The sequence below is a fragment of the Gopherus evgoodei genome, chromosome 3 (assembly GCF_007399415.2).
Source record: "Gopherus evgoodei ecotype Sinaloan lineage chromosome 3, rGopEvg1_v1.p, whole genome shotgun sequence".
Taxonomy (NCBI): domain Eukaryota; kingdom Metazoa; phylum Chordata; order Testudines; family Testudinidae; genus Gopherus; species Gopherus evgoodei.
Window position 1 is genome coordinate 215,096,717 of NC_044324.1, and position 24,212 is coordinate 215,120,928.

The 24,212-nt window shown below is 44.5% G+C and overlaps 1 protein-coding gene across 2 annotated transcripts in view; it reads right to left on the reverse strand.

Moving 5' to 3' along the window:
• PLCB1 (phospholipase C beta 1) overlaps window positions 1-24,212 on the reverse strand; it is a 662,054-nt gene that overhangs the window by 23,666 nt on the left and 614,176 nt on the right. Inside the window, exon 32 of one of the 2 annotated variants that reach the window (XM_030558022.1) lies at window positions 14,906-14,970. The exons of the other annotated variant lie outside the window; for it this stretch is intronic. Within the exon in view, the coding sequence (XP_030413882.1) occupies window positions 14,932-14,970 (39 nt within the window). The 3' untranslated portion in view covers window positions 14,906-14,931. The remainder of the gene's footprint in view (window positions 1-14,905; window positions 14,971-24,212) is intronic. 2 annotated transcript variants of the gene reach the window in all.

The window sequence follows — 24,212 nt, forward strand, 5'->3', positions numbered from 1 at the left end:
ACGTTGGTTGGTTGGTTAACAGCTCTATTTAGAATACATCCAGATTGCATAGTTTTATTTAGGATATCAGAGAGTTATCTTTTCTTTCAGGAAGAGCTCAAGTGATGATAGGGAATTATCAGCTATGAGATGAGGGTAGTTGTAAATTAAAAAAAAAAGCCCTTTTTTAAACTATGACATGTAAAACTTCATCTTGGCTGACCCATCCATGAACATGAACTTAGAAATGTAGAAAAAAGGCATGCAGTATTAGAAGTAATAATTATGACCGAATAATTAAATTATTCTACTACTTTTACAATAGCGATAGGATTATTCTGAATTAGTTACATAAATTGTTCCTAAAATTTCCTATCACTCTTATGTTATTTAAAATTTCTTTCACATCAATTAGTTTGAAATAATAAGACTTTAGGCTATCCATTAATTGCTGCACTGTAGACATGACCTGTATTTAACGTTCTGCAATGAAAATTAAGCTGAAGCAACAAAGAAGCTTGGCTAACAGAAAAGGTTTCTTCAACCTTCAAATAACAAAGAAAAGTTAATGGGAGCAATGAATACACAAAAGACTCTTTGTCAGTTTACCACTTTCTGCTGTTATATGCTAAGACAGATTGCTGCAGCTCTAAGCTTTCATCTATAGATGTTTAACTAGCAGCGCAGATACATTGTTTTAGGCACCCGGAGCAGCCTGTGGAGAGAAAAATCACTGTGGGGCTCGGAACACCCCAGCCAGTGGCTTCTACCTTGAACTGAGGTCAGCTGGTAGTCCCAGCTGGGCTAGAGGTAGGAGAGGACAGGACTTCCTTTTCCTCTGAAAGGAGTGGCTGAGGCGGTGTAAGACCCATCCCCAGAAACATCTCCCAGCTGCAGAAAGCTCAGCATCCTTTCCTGCTTCTTGCCTACATTGCTCCTCAGCTGTGGGGAGATGGATCACTATATGGGGAGCTGCTCCTCCTATCCACCCAACCCCCGTGAATCCAGACCTCCCATACACAGACACCCCTGCCAAGCCTCACCCAGTACATCCAGAACCCCCCTGACCCCTCCATACTCAAACCACACCCCACTGCACCTCAACCCCTGCTCCCAGATCCCCTCCCTCCGGACCACCACTCTTGCACCCAGACCACCCCCTACTGAGCTCCCTGCTCACAAACCTCCACTCTGACAATCCCCCCACCCCTGCACCACCCTAAGCCCCCACATCCAGACCCTCATACCACTGACCCCTAATTAGCTGCACCCAGACCCCCACACCAGCAAGCCCCATTTCCCTAGCATCCAGATACCCTCGCTGAGTCCCCCACACCCAGACCTCTCTGCTGAGCCCCAGCCGCCTTCACCTGGAAACTCACAGAATTTTGCAGAATTTTAAAATATTGTGTGCAGAATTTTTAATTTTTTGGTACAGAATTTTTAATTTTTTGGCACAGAATGCCCTCAGGAATAATAGATATGTAAGGGAAATGTGGATAGGGGATCTTTAAATAGTTCAGTCAGTGTTCTTGCTTTTCTGTTAGCTAACAGGAATGGGTTTATTGGAGAGACACATTGTCTACACACATGGGGAATTCACAGTTCTTAATTTTTATCTGCCTGCTGTTGTGGCTCACTGAGCAGCTTTTAAACTGCCTTGATCTCTTTGTAAAAGAGGCCTTAAGACAGCTGAAGTTCTCCTTCCTAGCCAGCCTTCTGCTTTGTTCATGTCTTGAAGCCACATTCTAGCAGCTGTGAATCACAACTGGTTTCAGGCTAGCAATTTGTAATGTCATATCCCATGGATTGCCGCATCAGTCATCTGGATCTGACTGTTTACACAGAAGGGGAATTGGAAACATTAAAATATTATAAAAGAAGAGAAATCAGCTCAAGATGAATGACCAGGAAGGCTGGAAGAGGACACATGAGAAAACTGCTCTCCTCTCAATTATTTAAAAAGCAGTGTAATAGAATATGTTATAATCAAGGCCCCCTGTAAGCTGACCACGCAGAATTCATCCTGTGCCACAGAACTGTGTTTGAGAATCTCAGCTTTCATTTTTAAAAACTGGTTCTAGCACTTGCTATTGCAGATATACACTCAGGTGGTTTTAAGTTAAAACCTATGCAATGATGCCTGTCTGAGTCTGCAGAGAGCCTGAAACAATAGCTCTAAGAGATGTGAATTGTCCCAATTCCCATGGACTCCGCTACCACAACTGGCCGTCTCCCAAGATACTGCGGAATTTGCAGTTTTGTGCCTGTCTCCCTGCCCAGCCCTGCCAAGATCTGCCTTGTCTTCTCCAGCTTTGCCCTCAAGGCAAAGTAATTAAATTATAGCGCATGCTTCCTGAACTGTTTGATGGAGCCAGGCTTTGGGCAGCCAGGATGGGAGTCCAGCTTGCAGGCAGGGAGTGTGGGAGCCAGATGGGTAGACTTGTGAGCTGGGCCTGGGAAGCCAGGGAGATAAGCTGCTGAAGTTGGCTACCAGCATCCCACTTCTCTGGCATACATGAAAGCAAAGAGGTAGTCAACCCAGCCATCTGGACACACTGGAGGAGCCAAGGCCTAGGGAGTGGAGCTGGGTTGGAGAACACAGCAAATAAAACCCATCTTTAAAATAAAATCAATCAAAAATAACTGTGGATGTTTTTTTCACCAATGAGTATTTTCAAGCATGTGCCATGGTTGGTTCGGTGGGGATGGGAATAAATGGTGTTCTAGGGTGATAGGGTAAGTTAACAATGAAGCAGAATTTAGGAGTGGTTGCCAGAGAAATTGGTCCCATTGTGCTGCTGAGGACCTTTTGTATTGAGAAAGTGACTGACGATGGGTTATAATTCTCAGAATGTTCCATAGCTGTCAGCTTCATTCAACAGTCTATATTGATACCTCCAATGTGTTTTAACGGCCTTTTCTGCAGCAGTATCCACTATATGCAATAAAAGGCACATTACTAAAAGAACAGTGGAGGAGTTTAATTCCTGTAAATGTCATTAGTTCTAACAGGAGTACTGACTCCAAAGTCCTAAATGCTGCACTGAAAATTTAGCTTTTGTAGCATTTCCACAGAAAGGACTGTTTTAAAAGCAGGTGCCTTGGATTGTGAATTCTCTAGGGTAGTGGTTCCCAACTTTTTTCGTCTGGCCGTCGCCGGATGACGAGCCACTGAGGACCGTGGCCGGCGGATGAGCATCCGCCGAAATGCCACCGAGAAGCACTGTTATCCAGAGGCGTTGCCACCGAAATGCCACCGAAAATGAGCGGCATTTTGGTGGTGGTGCCTCTCGATGACACTGCTTCTCAGTGGCATTTTGGTATGCTCATCTGCTGGACAGTATGCAGGCACACATAGATGCCCCAACGGGTACCATGTTGGGGACCACTGCTCTAGGGCACTGACCATATCTTTGTAAGGGTTTGTACAAATTGTGGAATGGAACGCTCATTCTGATTGGTACCTCTGGATTCTACTGTAATGTACCTATTGAATAATAACTACTGGAAGATTTAATCTTTACTAATAACTTCTGAAACACTGAAGTTCAGTATCAACTATTTGCGGAAATAATCCCTCCTACATATTTCATGGCATGTATTTTATTTATGTGTTTTTAACACCTACTTCATGAAAATAAAGATGTCAGAATGTGATCTGCCAAGTGCAATATTATTCTCATAAGCCATGCTATAACTAGATATAGAAGCTGACACTACACCAGGCAGAATTCCAGCTCCACACAACAGTGACTGCAAATTTTAGCCTGCAGCGCTGATTCAGGAAAGCATCCTGATGCAGAACAGTGCTCAAGCTTGTGGTCAAAACCCACTGAAGGACTTTAGAATGTGCTTAATGTTAAATATGGGTTTCAATGCTGTCCTGAACAGGACTGATTTATGCATGTATGTAAAAGCTTTCCTGAATCAAGGCTTCTGGTAGGAGTAAATTATGGCAGTACTCACTAGCTGCTAGTAGCCAGGCTCATGATACGGGCTCGATTCAGCCGTTCTTATGAGGGCCCATGTACACTACAGGCTTGTGACTGTATCTCCTCCTATTCTTTCTTAAAGTCATCAAATTAGCCCTCTTACCATAGGCGGCTCCAGGCACCAGCACACCAAGCGTATGCTTCGGGCGGCAAGCCACTGGGGGCGCTCTGCCGGTCGCCGCGAGGGCGGTAGGCAGGCTGCCTTCAGCAGCTTACCTGCGGAGGGTCCACTGGTCCTGTGGCTTCGGCGGACGCCGTCCACCAAAGCCATGGGAGCAGCGGACCCTCCACAGGCATTCCGCCGAAGGCAGCCTGCCTGCCGTGCTTGGGGAAGCAAAATGCCTAGAGCTGCCCCTGCCTCTTACCGCGGGCATCTGTCAACCACAATGTTGTTAACCGGCGGAAAGAAAATTTCCCCTACTCATATGTGTAGCAGAATACAGTGGGTAGTTAACTTAGTGAATCGCTGCACGAAGCTGTGCAACTAAATCTGATGAATTCAGCCAGACATGCCCAACTACCATCAATGCTAATGAGAGTTATACATTATATTATACATTATATATATGAGTGGGCATACACTTTGGCCATTAATTCTGTTGAAGCAAAACCTGATGCTATCTCATGTGGGAATAAGGGCCATGTGATCCCCTGAAAGGATCCCCATTCCTCTCTCTCCTTCTGTATAGTTTGTCCTCTTTCCATCTTGCAGAGAAGCTATTGGGAAGAGGGTGAACTTGGGGGCTCAAAATGACCTTTACCCTTTGGTTGTGGAGGCCTGGGTGAGCATTGGAGGGGACATGCTGTTATTCTTCCACCACTCTCCCCAAACACCTGTCCTATTGGCTCTGTAGAAGGGGAGATCCTTGGGCCGATGGGCCCATTCACTCCATTTTGGAGCTACCTATTGGGTGTGCACTACTTGGTGCATTCTGTCTCCCAACTTTTACTCAGTTGGGCAGATCTTACCCCATGGTCCTTCCATGCATAGTTCCCCCCAACCTCATTCCTTGGTGCCCTTGCTGCCATGTAGTGGGGTAAGGGACGCCAGACGGAGTCACAGACTTCAGCTCCAGAGAAAGAGATAGGTTTATGTGAACAACTCCACGATGACACAGCGGGTTTCCCCCTTGGGATCTGATTTGCTCTCCACAACTGGGGTAGCTAATTGGACTGAATATCCTTCACCTTTCTCCCTCTCACCCCCGTAACATGGCCCAAACTAGGAGATACAGATCAGGGTTTGGCTGGTGTTCAGGACAGCACTGAAGACACAGAGGGAGAGAGAGAGAGAGAGTCTAAAGGAACAGCTGAAAGCACTGGGGCTGTCCGTGGAAGAAACCTGGGGAGAGATTTCTGGGTCAGGGTGCAGGCTGAAAAGAATGCACTTGGTGTTGAAAGCACAAGAAGCTGTTTCCTGAAATGTGGTTACTTTTGTGTTCAGAAACAGTTCAGTTAAATGCTGGGACAGTGACAAAATTGGCCACAAAAAGAAGGATTCTTATAAATTTATGGTGGTCACAAGGGTCTAGTGAACACTTCTCTGCCAGTTTGGGAAAGGTGGGGACACCAATCTGAAGAGGCAAAGCTTGGAAGTACAAGGATCAGTCCCAGAATTTTTGCTGAGATGTGGGCCGTTGAACAATAGTAAAAGGAGTTGGGCTATTGAGTCTATAATAGGAACTGTAATGAGTACAGAGGTAATTGACTCAGGCTCAAACATAACAGTTATTAGCCCAGACACTAAAAAGGTTAAGAATCCCAAACTGAACCAGCTAATTGGTCTCCAACAGAGACAGAGACTGGGGTCAGGGAACCAGTTCAAAAACTGGGTTTGAAGATTGGACCTCTGAAATTGGAGCAAGAAAGCTGGATGGCAGAAACAGTGGATGAACTAATAACTGGCTTGGATTTCATTGTGGCTAATACCTGCGCAATCAATGCCAGGCATTGGTATCTTACAGATGGATATCTTACGAATTCAGTCTGTGGAAATTCCCTATAAAGATATGGGCCACATGAGACAAATGGTTTCTAGGCAACTAGTTTGCAGTGAACTAACTGTCCTGCTCCAAAGGGTCAGGAATCATTATAACAGCTACATGCCGTGGTAGCTTTCCAGCAAGGGCAAGATGCGGAGTTTCGAAATCTATTTTAAGACTCAGGGTCTTGGGGGAAGCTTAGCTGCTAAAGCTCTCGTGGATCTGAAATAAGAACTGAGCCCCGCTTGTTTGTGGCGGGTTTCTGACAAACAGCAAATTGAAAACAAAGGGATGCCGTTGCCATATGTGAGAGGTCTGGTAAACTCTGGTAGAGAAGATAATTACAAGGGGGAAGCGAATAAAGGTGAACTCCAAGAGTTTCTACTGGATTTGTTCCAGCAAACTTCAGTGGGGATGAGCAGAACAGTCTACAGTACTTTCTGGTAAGGAATCAGGAGTTATTCTCCCGATCTAACAAAGATATACGTTGTATTGCACTGGTCAGACCCAAGAGTGATACTAGGGGGAACTAACTCATTGAACAGCAACCTCACCTACCTGTAGCTAAAAGGGAAGGGGCGCTACAGGGCATCAAGGAAATGTATCAGGAAGGCATAATCAAGTCTTCAACTAGTGCTTCAGCCTCACCCATCAGCCTCACTCGTAGTTCTGGTTACGAAAAAGGATGGCAGCCTCAGTTTCTGTGTGGACTACAAAAAAATATCTGAAGTCCCTTTAAAGGATTCTTATCTATTCTCATTAATGGACGATACCCTGGATGCTATAGCAGGTGCAAGCTGGTTCTCTCACACTGACACTTAAAAGTGGGTACTGGAAGTGGATCCAGAGGAAAAAACTGCTTTCACAGCAGAACAGAGCTTGTTACAATTTAAAGTGATGGCTTTTGGCTTGTGCAATGCACCAGCCACAATTGAGAGGCTAATGGAGAGGGTATTACAAGACTGTCCCTCTCAGCCCATCTGTTTTACCTATAGGATATCCTGGTGCTTGTGAAAACATTTGAGCAGGAATTAAAACATTTACAAATGGTCCGTGATAACCTGAAGTTGGCCAATTTGAAACTGAGCCCAAAGAAATCAGAGTTGGGTACAAAATCAGCGAGGGGGGAATTTCCACTGACAAAAAAGGAAATTGAGGCTGTATAGAGTTGGCCAATGTGCCAGATACTCACAGATGTGCCATTTTATAGGGCACTGCTCCTATTATAGAAGGTTCAGTGGTGGGTTTGCCTGTATCGCAAAACCGCTACAGAGGTTGGGTGAGAAAGGGAGCCATTTCAGCGGTCAACAGGGAGTGAAGTGGCATTCTGAGAGCTGAAAAGTGCCCTTGTTCCTCCTCCTGTCTTGGCCTAGCCATGTTTCAAAACCCATTTCGTATTGGACACGGATGCTGGTGCTTATGGTCTGGGGGCAGTACGGATGCAAGAACACAAGGGACTTAAAAGGGTGGCAGCTTGTTACAACAAAAGTCTAAATTCTCCTGAGAAATTATTGCACCACCTGAAAGGAACTCTTAGCAGTGGTTAAATCTATCGAACATTTTCCGCACTATTTGCATGAGAGGAAGTTTATGGTCAGGACAGAGCATGGTTTCCTGCAGTGGCTCTTTAGAATCACAAGTCCTGAGGGCTAGCTTGCCAGGTGGCTGGAGAAACTGCAGTGCTATGATTTCACAGCCACACACACAGGCCTGGCCATGAGTGTGATAATGCTGCTGCCTTATCCAGGCAGCCTTGCTAGGAGGCTCATTACAAACGCTGGCCCAAGCAGGAGAGCAAGGAACTAGTTGCTCAGGAAGATGGATGTGCCACTCTTCCTCTAATTCACAGGAGTGCCCATGTTCCTGTTTCATCCACTAGAACAGCTGGGATGGGGCTAAAAGTATGCATCCCAGAGCAACTGAAAACTTCTTAGACAGGATCCTGATACTAGCATAGTGTGTGATTGGAAAACCAACAAATGCATCCACCCTGGAATGTAATGTCCCCTCACAATGCCAGTTAAAGGTTTAAAGATGAAATACTGTATAGGAGATGGGGAAAAACAGCGAGTGATGGACACAGGTAGCAGCTGTTTGTACCAGATGCAATGAAACAAGAGGGTCTGAGTTGATGTCATGATCTTAAAACTGCTGGACATTACAGAGTTGCAAAAAACTTAGCCAAGGTCAGGGAGAATTTCTATTGGGTAACATGCAGGCAGGGTGCAGAAATTGGTGCAGGAAATGTGATGCTTGCATTGCAAAGGAGGGCCCCCTCCTAAAACTGGGAGAGCCCCTTTGCAGCAGTATCTTGTGGGGGTACCAAAGGAGAGCATTGCCACTGATATTCTTAGGCCTTTGACTGCGACAGAGGCTGGCAATCAATACTTGCTGATAGCTATGGACTACTTCACAAAATGCCCTGAGGCTTATCCAATAAGAAATCAAGAGGCTGCGACAGTAGAAGACTAGTGAATGAATTCTTCACCAGATTTTGGGGCTCAGGCAAGTTATGGATGAAGAGAAATCTCTAAATCCAATGTGTTTCAACAGGTTTGTGAGATTCTAGGATCCACAAAATTTGCACCACCTCAGCACACCCCCAATCCGATGGGATGGGGACAAGGTTCAACAGGACTCAGGGATTCAGCTGGCTACCTTGCCAAACAGCACCAGGAAACTAGCACCAGTATATCCCGTTCCTTTTGATGGCTTATAGAAAAGCAGTTAATAAGAGTAAGAAGTGTACCCTAGCACTCCTCATGTTTGGACATGAGCTAAGGACCCCAGGAAACCTCTTGTATGGAGTTCCTGGAGAGGAACAAAGGCATTTGAACCACTGGGACTGAAAAAAAATCACACCTTTTGCTAGGGAATATCTGAAGATAGCCTCTGTCAAAATGAAAAAGCTGTATGATGCAAGACAGTGGTTCTCAAACTTTTGTACTGGTGACCCCTTTCACATAGCAAGCCTCTGAGTGCGACCTACCCCTTATAAATTAAAAACACTTTAAAATATATTTAACACCATTATAAATGCTGGAGGCAAAGCGGGGTTCGGGGTGGAGGCTGACAGCTCGTGACCCCCCATGTAATAACCTCGTGACCCCCTGAGGGGTCCCGACCCTCAGTTTGAGAACCCCTGATATAAGATCATATGGGGAAACCTTTAAAAGGAGGGACCTGGTTCCACAATCCTAGAAGAAAGAAGGGTAGGAGGCCTAAACTGGGAGGAAATCCTATACAGTACTGACTCAGTTCAATGAAATAGTATACATGATATAGGTGGGTCACAGGACTAAACCCAAAATTATCCATAAGAACCCTCTGAGAAGATATCGGGGGACAGAATTTCAGTTTTGCTGCCCTCTGAATCTAAGAATGTAGCTGTCGAAGTTGAGACTGGAAAAGTTGTGACAGACTGAATTCTCCTCAAGGGTGGGGTCTGCCTCAGCCAGCAAATTCCACATAAACAATAGGCAGTCTTTAGGGTCTGCTTTACATGAAACCCAAGATGAGAAACGAGATTTGGGAGGGAATGAAATTCTTTTGGGTTGGTGATATGAAAACATCTTGACAGAAAGACACTATACATATGTGAATAGTTAATTTTGCATTATTCTGAATGTTTTAATTTTTTTTCTTTTGGATGGGGCTGGTGAGTGTCACAGTTTTAAGCCTCACTGGGACAACAGGGGAAGCTGAGGTGTGTGTGTGTGTGAAGGGTGTTGTTATGAGCTGGGTGAAACATTTCTATGGATTGAGATTGACGGGTGTGTGCCCACCCTTCAATTAACATGACTGCAAGCATAAGACTCACCTAAGACAAAAGAACTCTGTGGACCTGCCCAGGAGCTTTTGCTGAACATTGTTTTGGGTAGGAGTGTATGTTTGCGTGTGGGAAGTCAGAACAAAAAGTAACTGCCAACAGACAAAAAGGACAGAGAGACAGGGAGAGAGAAACACTGCCATAAGGATCTGATACATGAAACAATGGTGGCTGACCCTGGAAAAAACCTGGAGAGAGGTTTTTGGGTTGGCGCGCAGGCTGAAAAAAATGCCTTTTGTGCTGTGAGCAAAAGTATCTGTTTCATGTTATTTGGTTCCTTCTGCACTCAGAAAACAATGGGTTTTGTACATTCCTTGTCAATAAAAAAGACTGCATCAAAGAAAATGCCAGACTCCATCAATTTCTCCTTCCAACTGGAACATCGCACAGGGCCTGAACTTTGCCTAGATGCTCAGGTCAAAAGGGGCAACAATCATTACGGCTATTATTTTTGACTTTCTAAATGTTAGTTGAGTTATTTCAAAAAAAAACACCCTGAGCTCTAATCTAGCTCTTCAGCTTTTCAGGAAAAAAGATAGTACATCTCCTAGAAGCAGAAATCAATATCCTCATGACATTTGCATATAAACAAAGAACTCTCAGCTCCCTGGCAAACTGTTGCCAATTTATTGCTGCCGTCTCCTGTAAATCTCCCAGGCTGTTCCTTCTGCACATCATCAGGATACCGAGGTATTTATTATGCTCTCACAGTTCCACTTGCTTTTGTTGTAACAAGTTTCCTCATGAAAATGCTTGTCCAGTGCTTCCCTGTATATGGATAGTTGAACCTAGAGCTCATGACAAGCAGGGCTGGTGCAACCATTTAGGTGACCTAGGCGGTTGCCTAGGGCACTGGGATTTGGGGGGCGCCATTTTCTTCAGCAGTGACCGCGGTGGCCGGATCTTCGGCCGCCCCAGTCGCCGCTGGCATTTAGGTGGAGGGAGTTGAGGCAGGGGAGCGCGGGGAGGGCCGCCTGCACCAAGTAAGCGGCGGGGGGGGCGGTACGTGGGGAATTCCCCACCCGAGCTCACCCCTGCCTCGCCTCCTCCCCAAGCACGTCATGGCTGCTTCACTTCTCCCGCCTCCCAGGCTTGCAGCACCAATTAGCTTAGGTGCCGCAAGCCTGGGTGGCAGGAGAAGTGAAGCAGCGACGGCGTGCTCGGGGTGCTCGTGCATGGAGCAGGGGTGAGCTGGGGTGGGGGGGTGCCTCAGGGAGGAGGGTGGGGGGTGGGGAGCTGCAGCAAGGGGGAGCCTCAGGGCGGAGGGAGGGAGCTGCTGCGGGAGGGGACGCCTCAGGGCGGGGAGGACGAGATGGAAGTTTCGCCTAGGGCGTGAAACATCCTTGCATCGGCCCTGACGACAAGCAAGGACCAGCCCTAGGAGTTTTGCGGACTAATTCTGCCAAGCTCAGAGAAGAAAACTGAGCACTATTTAGAGTGAAATGTCTGCTTTAAACACCTTGTGTTTAACAAGTTAATTATTCTCTTTGCAAGAGATCTTACAACAACTAAAAACATTAAAATAAGAGATTATAAGCATGCAACAGTATGTATAGATACTAGGGTTGACAATTTTCTAATCACACAAAACTGAACACCCCTGCCCCGCCCCTACTCCAAGGGCCTGCCCCTGCTTGCTCCATCCCGCACCCCTCCTCACTCACTCTTCCCCACCCTCATTCACTTTCATCGGGCTGGAGCAGGGGGTTGGGGTGCAGCAGGGGGCTCCGGGCTGGGCCAGAGGGTTGGGTGCAGGGAGGGTGGCACCAGCTTGGGGTACGGCTGGGGATGAGGGGCTTGGGGTGCAGGAGGGGCCTCTGAGCTGGGCCAGGGGGTTGGGGTGCGGTGGGAATGCGGGGTCCCGGCAGCGTTTACTGTGGCTCCGAGGAAGCAGCTGCCAGGTTCCTGTGCATGGGCGGCCAGACGGCTCTGTGTGGTGTGCGCTGCCTTTACACCCGCAGGCACCACCCCACACAGGTCCCATTGGTCATGGTTCCTGGCCAATGGGAGCTGCAGAGCCAGTACTCGGGGCAGGGGCAGCGTGCAGAGCCTCTCAGTCCTTGGCCATCGCAGCTTCTAGGGACCGCAGAGACCTGGTGGCCGCTTCCGGGAGCAGCATGGAGCCAGGGCAGGTAGGGAGTCTGCCTTAGCCATGGGGCCCCACTGTGCCACCAATCAGACTTTTAATGGCCCAGTTGGTGGTGCAGACTGGAGCCGCCAGGGTCCCTTTTCGACCGAGCATTCTGCTTGAAAACCGGACACCTGGCAACCCTAATAGATACGTGAAGACTATGGTAGCGTCCATGTGGTCAGAAGACATATCATGCACATCAGAAAACTAATGTAACTCAAATTAAGGTGACACTTTAAGCATCAATAAACATATACATTATTTATTATTTCTATTACAGTAGAGCCTAGAGGTCAAGGACCCAAATTGCTGTCATCATGGCAAATCCCAAAGGGATGTAGCCACTTTGCAGACTGAGTGTTGCCTGGATTGATTTCTAACTAGTTCCTGAAGATGGTCCCAATATGGTAGGCTCCATATGAACATATAATATCCTTTACTTCAAACAGAAGTTAATTCAGGGAAGTCCTATGGCCTGTGTTATACACAGATGACTCAACTGGTCCCTTCTAGTTTTATAAACTATGAAGCTGTGAAGAGACAGTCCTTCCCTCAAAGCTTTTACAATCTAATTGTAAGTCTACAGAAAACAGGTGGATAAAACAACACATGAGAGAGCACCAGGAAGCAATGAAATGATAGTGGCCAGCATGGAAAACAAATCAAAGCAACCAAGATGCCTAACCACCTTTGACTTTGCTGTAGCCACCACAGTAGAAAGGAGTGTAACTCTAGATACAAACAAGATGTGATCCTGAGCCACTGATAGCAAGGATTATGAATTACAGAAAGAGAGAGGTATTTATTTTCAAGGCGAATAGGAATCTTGTGTTAAAATTTTTTGAGGAGAGCTACAGAGATTGCAGTAAATTCCATCTTCTCTCCCTCCACTACTGCCAGACCACTTTCCTACCACAGATCTCTGTCTCGGCAGTACCACCTTGTGTGGCCCAATCACCTCCTTCTTTAAGATTAGATGTCTGAGGTCCTCCTCCAAATATCTGTAACCATCAATTGCAATGCCTTGTGTTTTTAAAGATTATGGGATAATCTGTGGCTTTGCCAAAGCCCTGAGCAAGGGGCAACAACATGTGGTTGTGCTTTCCCAGAAGCACAGCAGTAACTAGACTGTGACTCAGAGTCAAAATTAGCCTCTTGGAGGACCTGCAGAAGACTGACAGCTGGCACAAACTCCTTCACTTGTGTGTGTTCCACTCACTTCTCAGCCCTCCTCTTCCTCCCCGTGGAGAAGGAGGAGAAGTAGCAGTTCTGTGAAGGTTGTTGCCCCTTAATCCTCCGCCACTATCTGGCCCTAAGACACTGAAAAATATCCATTGCACGCAAACAAAGGTAAGTGCCTTCCTAGCGATTATCTGAAATCCTTTACTAAGGAACTCTCCCAGGGGAAGTTATGCTCTGTTACAATACTCAGTTCCCCCTTGCTAGTCCCCCCAAAGCGACAGTGCTTCAAAAGAACTTGTTCTTATTCCATCAGCAAGACACAAAGCATATTAAAACATTCAGAAAGGTAGAATCAGTATGGTAAAAGATCAGCACAAAGCAAACTAAAATGACTGATTAATAATCAAAGCAGTTTATTTTCATCCCCTAGACAGAAGAAAACCTGAGATCCCATGCACATCTGCATCTACAAGCAGCTGTCCCAAGCTTCCTTCCTCCTACACAGTCATATCCCCAGTGCTCTGTGACACACAATCAAACTCTTATCCCTTCTGCTAGGGCATTTTTGGCATCAACCTTTCTATAAAGTAATTTAAAGAAAGAAATTATTTTCTAATACTCTCCTTTCATCTTTCCTGGTGGGTCTTTTCCTCAGTCGTCTTCATTTCCACCAGAATAATTTTCCCCTTTTGTCTCTTAATCTCTCTGGGTGGCTCCACTAATTTCCTGTTCCTTCCCTTTCACTGATGTAAATTCATTCTGCTTGTCACCATTTTCCCTACCTCTCCCGTCCCCTGGTTACCTCTCTTCTCTTCCCTGTCCCTGTGACTTGTTGCCTTGGCACTCTCTTCTGAACCCTATTAGCTTGTGCTCCTCTCTTTTTCCTATCAACAAGGCTTGAATCTCTCCTCTTCCCTCACGCCTCTAATGCTTTTCGTGCCCCACTCTGCTCCACTGTTTGGCCTGGTCTGCACTGGGGGAAGGGGGATCGATCTAAGATACGCAACTTCAACTACGAGAATAACGTACCTGAAGTTGACGTATCTTAGATTGACTTACTTCCCGTCCTCACAGCATGGGATTGACGGCCGCAGCTCCCCCATCAACTCCGCTTCCGCCTCTCGCCCTGGTGGAGTTCCAGAGTCGATGGGAGCACCTTAGGGGATTGATTTATCGCATCTAGATGAGACGTGATAAACTGATCCCCAATAGATTGATTGCTACCCGCCGATCTGGCCTACAGTCCCTTCCCCTCTCCGATGCTGCCAGTCCTTGATGCCCTCCTCTGGAGACTTTAAGTCCCCTCTTCTCCTTCCTCATAATCTCTCTTTGCTTTTTAGGGGACTTTCCAGTAGTCTATGGGAAACAGGGCATTGGCCTTCTGTGGGTAGTCTCTGGGGAATAGGATTTTGGCTCTGACTTGCTACAGTAGGGTGGGCTGAGAGATGAAACAGAAGATGCCGTGGAGATGGCTGCCTGAAAAGCTTTTATACTCATGCTGCCACATGCATCTCCTGATCACTGCATTAGAGGTGAGGCAAAAGCATTACAAACAAAACAGTGGGGTGGGGTGAGGTGTGATGTGAAGAAGCCACGAACTGCTTTCCCAGTCTAAAAAGAATATAACCATCAGTGGCAACACACGTTATGCAGCCAGCAGATAATAAAAGGGCTCAAAACCTTCAGAGATTTGAGTTACCAGGTGAACCAAGAGGCAGTAAACTGTGGATCCTACCAACTCAAGTTTTGACATGAAAAATGAAAACAAATTAGCATTACTAGATAAGGAGGGGAATGTTTCACTCACTTTCACTATAGTCTCATACTCCATTTCTACTTCTGTTTTTCCTCTACTTCTTGTTCTTCTATGCTCTTTAAAACAAAACCAAGGATCATTTCAATTTTAGGTGATAAGCAAGTACTGTAAACTAAAATTACATAATTTTGTGCAGTACGTAAAAGTAACCTCTCTTTTACCTAGGCACTTAATGAACAACAGAAAGATCACTCTGCCCTTCTGAGCGCTGGCTCATTAATATCTGACCAGTTGGTCGGAACACATTAGGCAGTGAATTTGACCAGTTGGTAGGAACACATTAGATAGTCAAACCCAATCTAGGAAACATAACCTGTCACTCTTTATTAAAAGAGGACAATGTTTCAACATGCTTCTGTGTGGGAGATCTGAGCTTGGGTGCAGCTGGAGCTCAGGCACATTGTAGAAAACAAAATTTCCTCAAAAAAGAGACATATTCTTTCGACAGGGGAAAAAATGCATTTCCATAAGGACAATGGCAATCAGACATGCCACCTCTGGTTCCTATTGGAAGGAGTATTGAAGGCCGCTACAGATATATCACCTCAGTCTCTGATCATGCCAGATTTCTTAAACTAAGCAGGATTGGCCTTAATCAGTTCTTAGATAGGAGATCTTCAAGCAAAACCCAGAATGCTTCAGAAAGTGGTGCTAGAGAATCAACACATGGAACATTTCCTTTTGAGTCACTATTGAACCAATGCTGGAGCAGAGGGAGCTACTGGACATGATGCTGTTGGAGGTGACATTTTCGGGGTAAGGTATAAAACCAATATTCTGATCCACCAAAGAGCCCTAAAAAACAAAACAAAAACACCTACATTTGCATTTGATTCCCAGGGTCAAAATTCATATTTGGGTCATTTAAAAGAGAAGTAGGATTTTCATATCACCCCACCATCTCAGCAGGCATTGGAACCCTCCAGAGAGCTGCAGGCTATTTATCGCTGACTCTCTGGGACAGGTGTAGCTCATTATACACCACGAATGTAAACGGGGTAAGGGTAGCCTTCTGTAAGAGAGTACAGGCCTGGGTCAGAGAGACACCGAAGGAAAGAACTCTAGCCTAGAAGCATCCAAAAAACTCCAAGGGGTCCACGTAGGACAATTACCTTGAAGGTTATCTTTTTGTTATTAAAACTATACTTCAGAAAGGTAGCTTTCTGGCGCTGACTAAAGTGTAGCTTTTATTTGGAATTGGATTATGACATAAAATATATGTTCCCTACTAAAATTATTTTGCCACTCGCGACTGGCTGTGTATTCTTCGTCTATTGTCCCAAGCTGTTGTGTAGTGTTGCTGTGTGGTAACAGCTAATATTTCACCCCAGCAGAGATTGCGGTGGTGAGTGATGTGATTTCTGCATGTTGAGGGGAGCTGCATGAATGAGGACTGCAGTTCTAGTTCTGTTTGTAGGAGTTAAAACTTCACGGCTATTTTTGCAGTACAGTAGATGCTATTAAAACCTTGGTGTTTACCACACCATGGCGTACATGGTGCTCCATATATTCAGAATAGGAAATATTATAGATACCACTGTATATTTTAAATACATGGTGACACTGGGCCAAAGTCATCCCTGGTATGATAGCTGGGCACAAATTAATTAAAGTCAATGATGCTTGGCCCTAGCTGGTTGTCTGTTAAGTTTGTTAAGAAAGCATCAAAACAAACTTTTAAGCTGAAATAGAAAGAAATGAGTAGCACACAGGTAAGAGTTTTCATTTTCTATTCTAACAAAAACAATAATAAAATTTCTGTACCTTAGCAGCTGATGTAATATGTAAATTTATCACAAAATGTTTCCCCTTAAAGCATTTTTGTAAACTGATCATAATGACCAAGTCACTTCCTTGGTAATGGTGAAGAAGGAGAACAATGTATTTTATGCACTGTGTGCTCATCTTACATTCATTTGGATTTATAAATGGCTTGTAATTGAACCACAGTGGAGAAAAAAATCATCAACTAACTGCATGTTGAATGAAATGAAATTAATACATAACAGAACTTACAAAGCCCTCCTATATTGCATCACAATGAAAGAATGAAACCACTTTATCTGTTTTCCCCTTGAACTCTCTTTCACCTTGGGCTGTAAAGCTCCTACATTAGCAGTGACTTAAATGGTGTTGTAAGTTACATGTTGGCTATAAATTGGCCAGAAAATGGGCACTCGTGATAGTGGAGTTTGCAAAATAAATCCATAATATATGTGGAGGGAGCAGAATGTGGGGCTTACAGCAGAAAAAATGTAGCAGCGAGAAGGTGAAATGTACAGTGGGATGAGACGGCTGCTTTATTGTGCATATTCCCTTGCTACTTTTCCTGGGGCACTTTAATTTCTGGCCCTTTTAGCCTGGAAGTTACACTTGTTTCGCATACCCGCTGACGGATAAATCAGTTGAAGTTGCATTATTTTTGCACTTGCACCAGTTTTATGCCACAATTATATGTGAGGTTTAAGTTACATTACCATTTTGTCACTGCAGAATTTGGCCTAGTTACTTCTAGGAGAGTTGCATCCATTACATAATGTCTGAATTTGGCCCCTAGAATTTTCCTTAAAACAGACCTCGCAGCACACTAACTTCCATCCCAGGGCTAACTTGTTTACTTTGTTTAATACTCCTCCTGTTCCTTCAAGGATCTTATTTTTAGCCTACCTCCTTGTGAGTGCACATTTGTGTTTGTGAAAAGGCGTTTGCTTTGCCTGCAAGCGATCCCAATTTTATATACTCACAGGGCTAGAATGGTATTCCTGTAGCCTTTTTTGTTCACAGTTGGATCTGGGTGTGCACATAGTGAGGGGGGAGTGCAAAGTACATGCACATTTGCGAACATGCAAATAACACCTAGCTTGAAGCTGAAAATCAGGTTCAAAATGGCTAATCACTTCGAAAAAGCAACATCCAAAAGTGACAATAAAACAATTCTCCTCTGCCATACTTGGAATTTTCACCTTCCTTATTAGCAAGTACCCAAAACACAGTCAATCAAATGTAATAGAGATATCTGTATAGCAGCTGTAGCTAACTGACAGCCTGAATTCCTCTGTGATATAAAATTACAAAATATGACATCCTAGTTCAAATTAAGGTGCATATAATTCAAATTCTGCAATATTTTCAGAGCTTATATAACATATGTGCTCTGCCACTATGGCTATTTTTTTATCCAATTAGCATGAGTATATCAGATATTATAAATTATGTGTTGCACACACTCATTTACCACAGAGTGCTCGCTTGCTATGGAGTTCCAGTCAGCGAACAGGATTGTCTTGCAGCATAAAAAAGAGAGAGTCAGGAAGAAACACAAGGATTAAAATGAACTCCGAATTTGAAGCTCTTTTGATTTCATTTGTAACGACTACATTTCTTGTACTGTGAGTTACATGGATCTTGTCTTTAAAAACCAGCAACTCCTTTATTCTAGCAAGGAATAGATTTTAGATGCCTTTGTGCATGCAAAGTAGTCATGTTAAATGGCTTTTGATGAAACATTTTAAATCTGCAGATAATTAATGCAACACAGACAGAACGTACTGCTTCCAAAATCATAAAAATGCACCTGACTAGCTATTAGTCACAATAATGTTCAGGAAACATCACAGAGAGAAGACACTATGCTTCTGAATGACAGACTAGATCTTAGATCAGAGTCAAATGAGTATATTTTTTCTGTTATCTACAATTAATTTTCAAAGCTGCATTTTCCCAGCATTTATGTGGAGAAGCCCTACGTCATAAACAGATAGTTAAGGGTTAATGTCTCTTTTACCTGTAAAGGGTTAACAAACAGTGAACCTGAAACACCTGACCAGAGGACCAATCAGGAGACAAGATACTTTAAAATCTCGATGGAGGGAAGCCTTTGTTTGTGTTTTTTGTGTTTGTGTTTGTGTTTTGCTTTGTTCTCTCTGGGTCCTGAAAGGGACCAGACGTGCAACCAGGTTTCTTGCCAATCTCCCTGCTACAGTCTCTTATATATTCAGAATAGTGAGTATTAAGTAGAAAAGACAGTTATAGTCTTTTGATTGTTTTCTATATTTGCAAATGTGTATTTTGCTGGACGGATTTTGACTGGTATTTGTGCTGGGGGTGACTTCTTTCTAGTGTTTACAAGCTAAAAGACCCTGTAATATTCCATCTTGATTTTACAGAGATTTCTTACTTTTTTCTTTCTTTTATTAAAAGCTTTTCTTTTTAAAAGACATGATTAATTTGTTTCCCTTGTTAAGGCTCAAAGGAACTGAGTCTGTACTCACCAGGGAATTAGTGGGAGAAGGGAAGGAGGAGTGGGGGAGGAAAGGTGAATTTCCTCTGTGTTTTAAATTCACAGAGCTTAAATCTGTCTATCTCTCCAGGATAGCCCAGAGAGGGAAAGCCTGGGAGGGGGAGAGAAGGGGGAGGAAAAACCTGATTTCTCCATGTTGTGATTCAAGGAGTTTGAACCACGGTGATCTCCTAGTGTACCTAGGGTGGGAAAGATCTGGGAGGAAGAAAGGAGGGGGAGGGAAAATGGTTTATTTCCCTTTGTTGTGAGACTCAAGGAATTTGGGTCTTGGGGTCCCCAGGGAAGGTTTTTAGGGGGACCAGAGTGCCCCAAAACACTATATTTTTGGGTGGTGGGAGCCTATCAGATCTAAGCTGGTAATTAAGCTTAGAGGAATTCATGCTGGTACGCCATCTTGTGGACTCTAAGGTTCAGATTGGGGAATTATACCATGACACCCTACTACTATAGAAAGTACAAAAATCATTCAATGCAAGATAAGCATTTAAAATGTGAAGGTTATAAACATGTTTCATTTTATCTGATAAATAGTCAATGTGTGGCTGTTCTGTACTGTCCCAAAGTCCACTAAAAAGAGTGCTTTACATTTCTGGCGTCAAAGCTGTGATGAAGGGTTAGATGCTCTTCTGAGTTATGCTGCTGTAAATCCAGTAGACAGCCACTGGAATAAATGATGTTACTCCAGATTTACACCATCATCACAAATGAGAGCTGAATCTCACTCAGAGCACTGTGCATTTGGAATCCACAGCAACAAACTGCACTTAAGCTGGAATCATAGAATATCAGGGTGGGAAGGGACCATTCCAGAACACCTTGCATAACTCCAATTTTGCGTACGTCGGAAACGTATTCCCAACCCTTACGCAAAAAAAATAAAAAAAACAAACAAAAAAACCCCCTCCTATTTCTTTCAGTTGGGATGGGGAATTAGCTTGGCCACGGGAGTGTCTTGCCGCAGCAGCAGTAGAGGCAAAACACAACAGTTATTCACGCCCGGTTGGCAGGCAGTAGTGAGTCACCGGCTCAGGTCCTCAGACAGTCAACACGCTGACATAGGCAGCTGTTCCTCTAGTGAGCTCTGGGGTTCAGCTTTTATACTTCCTGTCCTGCGCCTTGACCTCTGTGGGGCGGGGGCACGATTCGCTAGCTCCACCCACTTTGGTGTCCGGAGAGGCTCGTCCCTCTCTGGGGGGTCGGGGAACCACACCGCCTCGCTACAGGCCATGAACCAATTTCTCAAGGGAGTTTGGTGGGCCTAGAAAGAGACACATAAAGGGCTAGATGGTCAGTGTATGATCTAGACCAGGATGAGGTTACGCTACCACCACAGCAGCACGGGAGGGAGTTTGTTGTGATTTGGGGTGGCACAATCTCTCCCACTTACCTTGCTGTTCCAGATCAGCATATGCTCCCTGACATATGGGTATAAATATGCTGTCAGAGGCGCTGGGGGAGAGGTGGGGTGGAGTCAAGGCTCCTCCCATTTCTCAGCCACCTGTACAAAGGGGAACATAGCAGCTCTGCAGTGCCTACTTCCCCTCCTGTATCTTATGCCCTCTTTGCTCCCTTGTGCCACAATCTGGTGTTAAGTCATTATTGATACATAAGTAATTTCCTTTGTTGGCGGTATATGAGCCTGTGTTTTATTAGGACCTACCCACAAAAGAAGGAAGGGGTGCTCCTTGGCAAGAGGTGTAAGAGATTCATGTGTAAAAAAGAAAAAATAGAGTGTCCACCTGTGAATGCTGTGTTCCAAGCCATGCTGAAAAAGCTGACAGGACAGAACAGTGAAGTATTAAGTAAACTGAATACTGAATCATTTCAGTGTTGAATGTTGAAACATTAAGATGAAATATGACACACCAAAACACATAATTGGCTGTGTATAATTCGTAAAGTTCTTGTCAGATAATATGTAGCATTATTATCCTAGCTTTTGAAGTCTTCAAAAAGCAGATTGGTATCACTATCCTCATTTTACAGATGTGGAAAACTGAAGCATCTGGGGGGGGAAGTGACTTGCCCAACATCACCTAGCATTCTAGTGGCAGAGCTGGGAATTACACCAAGTTTCGTAAGTCCCACACCAGTGTCCTAGCCCACTAGGCCACAATGGCTCCCAAACTTAGTGTTTAGGCAATTTTAAGCTTAAAGAATTCACACAAGTGGTAATTAATGTCAGGAACTGACCCTGGGAAATGAGTTAGGATTTTGGTTAATTTGTTCTGATTGATAGTCAATTATTAGTCTTGTGTGGATATATTGGTAAATTAGTAAATATTATTTTTCTGGGTAATAGATGGAGGGGTTCTCATTGCACCGTGACCCCCTTCTGACTACAAAAATTATTACATGACCCCAGGAAGGAGGATAGAAGCCTGAGCCCCACCGCCCCAGGTCGGCCAAAGCCAAAGCTGGAATCCCACCACCTCAGGCAGAGAGGGCAAAGCTGAATCCCAAGGGCTTCAGCCACAGGCCAGGGGCATGTAACCTGAGCTGTGCTGCCCAGGGCTGAATCCCTCAGGCTTCAGCTTTGGCCTCGGATGGTGGGGCTCAGGCTTTGGCTCTGGCCCCAGCAAGTCTCAACCAGCCCTGGTGACCCCATTAAAATGGGGTCACGACCCACGTTGGGGGCCTGACCGCTGGGCTAGAGTGTAAGTCAAGTGCAGTGCATAGCTACGCTGCCCCAAGAACAAGACAGGAACCTGAATGTGACTCTGGGGATCACAATCAGCTCCCAGATTCCCCCTTTGCTCCATGGGGGAAGTCATTTGTTCAGGCCCTTTAGCTGGTACAACTTATTTGCCCCTCAGTACAGGGAGGAATGTAACTCTCCCCACCTATGTACGTGGAAGGTGGAGTAACAACCCAGTGACAGCTGTTGTCTCTCTCTGCTTCTCAGTGTGATGTGAGTAATCTACATGGGGATGTAAGGAGAGCCATATGCCCTGTTACTTCCCTGCCTGAGCATGCAACTCACAGCTGAGGCCTGTACGCTTTGATCTCCAGATCAAATCTCCAATTTCCCCTGCTACCTCTACGATGAAACAACACATTTTGATTTGGAACATTGGGGGTTCAGAAATGTTGCTCTCCTTACCCCAGATCCTGTTCTAAGTCATAACTGTGTAAATCTGGAGTGACTCCACTGATATCACTGACGTGACTCCAGGTTTATACCGGTGCAACTGAGATCAGAATCAGACTGAACTCGGGACGCAACTTGTCTAAGAGTCCCCATGGTCTAGTGGATTTGGCATAAATTTAGCAGTCTGACATTCTAACAATCCTGCCTGTGCTACTGTGTGACTTTCAGCAGATCTCCTGACTTCTATCAGCCACAATTTTCCCATCTGTAAAATGGGCTGAACAATATTTACAGGCCTCAAACTTAATATGGTTTTTAAAAACCTGAAAGTTAAAATCATTGATGAGGCTACTATGATGCAGAGGTGGGACTAAAACTCAGGCCTTTCTAGACCCTTATCTTGTGCCCAAAATGCACCAGACCATATGGTGTTGCTTTTGGGGGGGGGGCAATGGGGGCTTCTTCTATGAAAAGATTTAGTCCAATACACCTCCTGAATGAGGCTGTACCAGAAAGAGCCTTTTGTAGTTCTCAAATGCCTTATCAAGAAAAATGCTGAGTCTCCTCAAACTTTATTAAAAATCAAAATTTAATGGTTTCAAAATCACAAACCAAATGAACAAAGGTAGAAAAAACTTGTATGCAAAAGATTTTTCAGCAAATCATCATTATTTACTTTTATTTTGCCAGATTTAGTATATATGCCAAATTATGATTTTCAAGGTGCCACATGGGAAAGTCCCTTCTCCATTCTAAATATTGTATAAGAAGCGATTTTTTTTGTTTTTAACAACACATGTTCAGCCGCATTCTCATCTGAAGCTAAAGTTAGCCTCATTCAGATAATACACCTTTACCCTGATATAACGCTGTCCTCGGGACCCAAAAAATCTTACTGCATTATAGGTGAAACCGCATTATATCGAACTTGCTTTGATCCGCTGGAGTGCACAGCCCTGCCCCCCTGGAGCGCTGCTTTGCCGCGTTATAGCCAAATTCGTGTTATATCAGGCTGCGTGATATCGAGGTAGAGGTGTATATTGAACGGATTCTGGTAAACTCATGCTGACTTAATATCAATTTCCTGAGTAGAAAATCCTGCTAATATTGAACTAATTCAGTACAACTGTGCCTATTTCAGATCAATTCACAATAAACAATTTCCTGTCAATTTAAAATCACAGATTTCCTGCTCCAAGCAGCATTTAATCCTAAAGAACTACAGCACTCCACACAAATGATTTTCAATTAACTCAGCCAGTGGTATATAATTCTATGTTTATAGTCTAGTTCCATAGTTTGTATGAACAACAAATCTATACAACAAGGGAATGGGCAGACTGAATACCTCCACGCAGCCAATTTCTGTTTTGAGTATTAGAGAATCAAAGAATGACACACTTACAATTTTATGCACAGTCCAAGGGAGATATGATTTCTTATTGGGCCAGAACCCTGTGGCACACAGGTGTGTATGTACCTGCCCCAATTCCAGTTTCTCCCAGCCTGCAGCAGAGTAATAAACAGTTCTGCTGCCAACGGGAGGTCTGCAGGTTCAGAGGTGGCATCTCAGTTTGACCCTCATTGTCCCACGCTTTTGGCCTTAGTTTTCAACAAAAATACTTTCAATTGACTGTGTATTTTAAGAAAACACCCATTCCTTTCTTTCCAGCGTTGTGTTAAGCAAACAGACTCAAAAGACAGTGGAATAGCAACTAGAAAAAAAGCCTGAACTTTGAGATCCCTGTCCAGTGCTTTGAGTGTATTGTCTCTGCACATTCACCCCTATAAGATATGCATCTGCAGCTTAGTGTCGGGACTTTGGGAACCTCCAGGATAGAGAACCACAGAAAGGTTCTCACCAAACTTTCAGAGCAGAATGTATAGAAGGGCCATGCCATCCTAAC